The following is a 2954-nucleotide window of genomic DNA, read 5'->3' on the forward strand; positions in this document are numbered from 1 at the left end:
CAAAATGTTTCCAAAGAAATAACAATGGGGTGGGAATCAGAATAACATGAAATTCCTCAAAAGCATCACAGCGTGCTACAATATAAAGAAAGATTATCTTCAGCATTCAGAAGAAAAATTAATTTAAATTTATAATTTTAATCAAATCAAAGTATTAACCATATGTGAGGAAAAACCGCTAAAAAACAATCTTGGCAAATGAGAGAATGAACCAGGAAGAGGAACATGGAAAGCTTGAAAACTCTTATCTTTGTCCCTTATATATGAAAACATTTTAATAAAGTAAAATCACTTGACAATAGAGGATGAAGCTTCTTTAAGAATATTATACTTCCTCATAACTTTTTTGAGGACATTTATCACCTCCTTATTTCTCAGACTATAAATTAAAGGGTTCAGTAATTACTATTGTATAAAATATTGCCACTGGTATATCTTTATCGCCTTCTTCAAATGATCGAATATACATGAGAAGACAAGTGTAGAATATTGAGACTGAGAGAAAGTGGAATGCGCAAGTAGAAAATGCTTTGCCTCTCCCCTCCTTGGATTTCATTTTGAAAATAGTGAAAAGTATGCAGAGATAAGAGATCAAGACAGTGGCAATGGTAAAGATTTGAATTGGCATTGAAGCAACATAAATCATAAGTTCATTGACATAAGGATCAGTACAGGACAGTCTATACAGTGGAAGAATATCACAAAAAAAGTGGTCAATTTTATTAGACTTGCAGAATGTTAATCTTAAAAGAAGCCCTACATGAATCATGGAATGCAGGTTACTAACTATGAAAGCCCCTGTGGTTATCTGAATGCAGAGCTTCTTGGACATAATGGTGTGGTATTGCAGTGGGCTGCATATGGCCACATAGCGGTCATAGGCCATGGCAGCCAGGAGAAAGCAGTCTGCAGTTTCAGCAAGACAGAGAAAATAAAATTGTGCCATGCATTCATAGAGAGAAATCCTTTTGTATTCAGAAAAAATGTTCTCTAACATCTTGGGGGTAATGGCACAAGAGCAGAAGGAATCCATCAGAGCCAGAAGACGATGCTCGGTATAAATTAATGCCACCAAGCCAAGATTCCCCGCCATGGTGATGAGAAAGATGGCAAAGAACACCATAAACAGAAGGATCTTCAGTTCTGGATGATCTGTAAATCCTGTGAGGATTTACTGTCAAGGATCAACTGTCAAGGAGTGATTGTCCTTATCCATTCCTGACATCTCTGCTGAGATATAAATTGTAAAGAAATTCCATTGAGATTCTGAAGCAGAATGTGTCTAATTCTCTCCCCTCTAATTTCCCTATGTACAAACGAGATGCTTAAAATTGTCCTGTATCATCTCCTAAAAACTGACACGAGTCATGTGAAGAAATGCATCATGGATTGTGTACACAGAGGTTGTATGGAATTATCTGTGTGAATTTCCAGGGTTAGGAAGCTTTTTCTGCAATGAAGGATCCTATGTTGATGTTCCAATTTATGGTCAGTATAAAAGACTTTTTTAATGGTATCTGTTTCTCCAAGAAAACAAACAAGTTTTGAACAGTATCCTATGGATTGGATGCTACGTTTAAAAATAAATTGTGCTTTTTACATTTTAAGTGTCTAATTTTTAAAACTACACAGAATCACAATGAGTTTGAAAAATGCTTTTGCTAGCTTAATGACTCCTTCCAGATAAGGTCACCAAGGCACATTTTAAAGAAAAAACTATTCATCCTATAAGACAGTGTAAGAATATAAAACATCTATAGGCTTTGTTAAGAAGTTAATTTGGATATTATTTGTATATTTATTTCATATTCTAGGTTTTACCTCTATCTTGGTAGGACAAATTTATACGGCATTATTTTTCTTTATTATCTATTTATACTAAGTGTTTTATATGCATATCAAACATTAAAAGGCTTGGTGACAAAGTCCCCATTTATAGTTTGAATATTTTTATGATAAATGCCTATTTTGTACTCTTTCAAACATCTCTTGTAGAAACAAATGTCTCCATTTTTGGCAAGCTTCATGGAGGTTCCACATGTATTTACTTAGATAAATTTATAGTCATTATTTACTCCTAATTTGCTACACATTTATTGGAATTCAATAATCACTCAAATTTATTATATGTTTATGATAATTTGGCAACTATAACACTATAATATTTCAGATGCAGAAATAGCATAGATTTTAAAGAGTGATAACATCATTTTTTTTTCTTTTCTAGAAAATGCTAAAAGCCTTTGACCTTCATATACTTCAAATAGACAATTTTGGAGAAGAGCCCATAATGGTTATTCAAAGTATATTGCTTTAAAAACATATTTTAGTTAGTTTTATTCTATTTTTTACTCTTACTATACTGAATTTAAAATACCATATTTTTATTCACTCATATAATATAGTGAAGTTTTCTGGAGATTTATCACTAAAGGCTTATAATCAAATAAATTAAATTGTCAATTACATTTTAGAAATACTTCAGAAGAATAGTATTTGGGGAAAAATGTTAACAAAAATACAAATACTGCTATTATCATTATTTTAATAACTGATATAAAACCAACTGAAAATAGTTACCATGTGAATTCTGAAAAAATGAGGTTCATTTTCCATAGAATATACTCAGAATATAATGAGTAAAAACTCATTTTCTCTTCTCTAATGTGAAATATAATTATTCAATGGAATAAAAAATTAATTATACTACACATCCCGGAATTATTTTACAGGGTCATGTATAACCTTACCTGTGTATTTGCTGACAAAATTATGGTATGTTTGAACTCAGAATAAAGAAAAATGATTCACTTATCGTGTCTTGTTTTGGTTTTTCATAACGTCTTCAACTTAGCGACAAAAAAGAAAATAATTAAGTAGCTAAAATGTAAAAATAAGCCGGGCTCGATGGCTCAGCCTGTAATCCCCCGCCTTTGGGAGGCTGAGGTGAGTGG

At 32.1% G+C, this 2954-nt stretch overlaps 1 protein-coding gene across 1 annotated transcript; it reads right to left on the reverse strand.

Annotated features, from left to right (window-relative positions):
- Window positions 1-379: 379 nt before the first annotated feature.
- LOC103268839 (olfactory receptor 5K4) lies at window positions 380-1123 on the reverse strand. Its single transcript, XM_008066439.2, has one exon. It carries the CDS (start codon window positions 1121-1123, stop codon window positions 380-382), a length of 744 nt encoding a protein of 247 aa, XP_008064630.2.
- Between the last annotated feature and the right edge of the window lie 1831 nt (window positions 1124-2954).

Source organism: Carlito syrichta, unplaced genomic scaffold (assembly GCF_000164805.1).
Source record: "Carlito syrichta isolate Samal-C Ts95f unplaced genomic scaffold, Tarsius_syrichta-2.0.1 Scaffold308920, whole genome shotgun sequence".
Taxonomy (NCBI): Eukaryota; Metazoa; Chordata; class Mammalia; order Primates; family Tarsiidae; genus Carlito; species Carlito syrichta.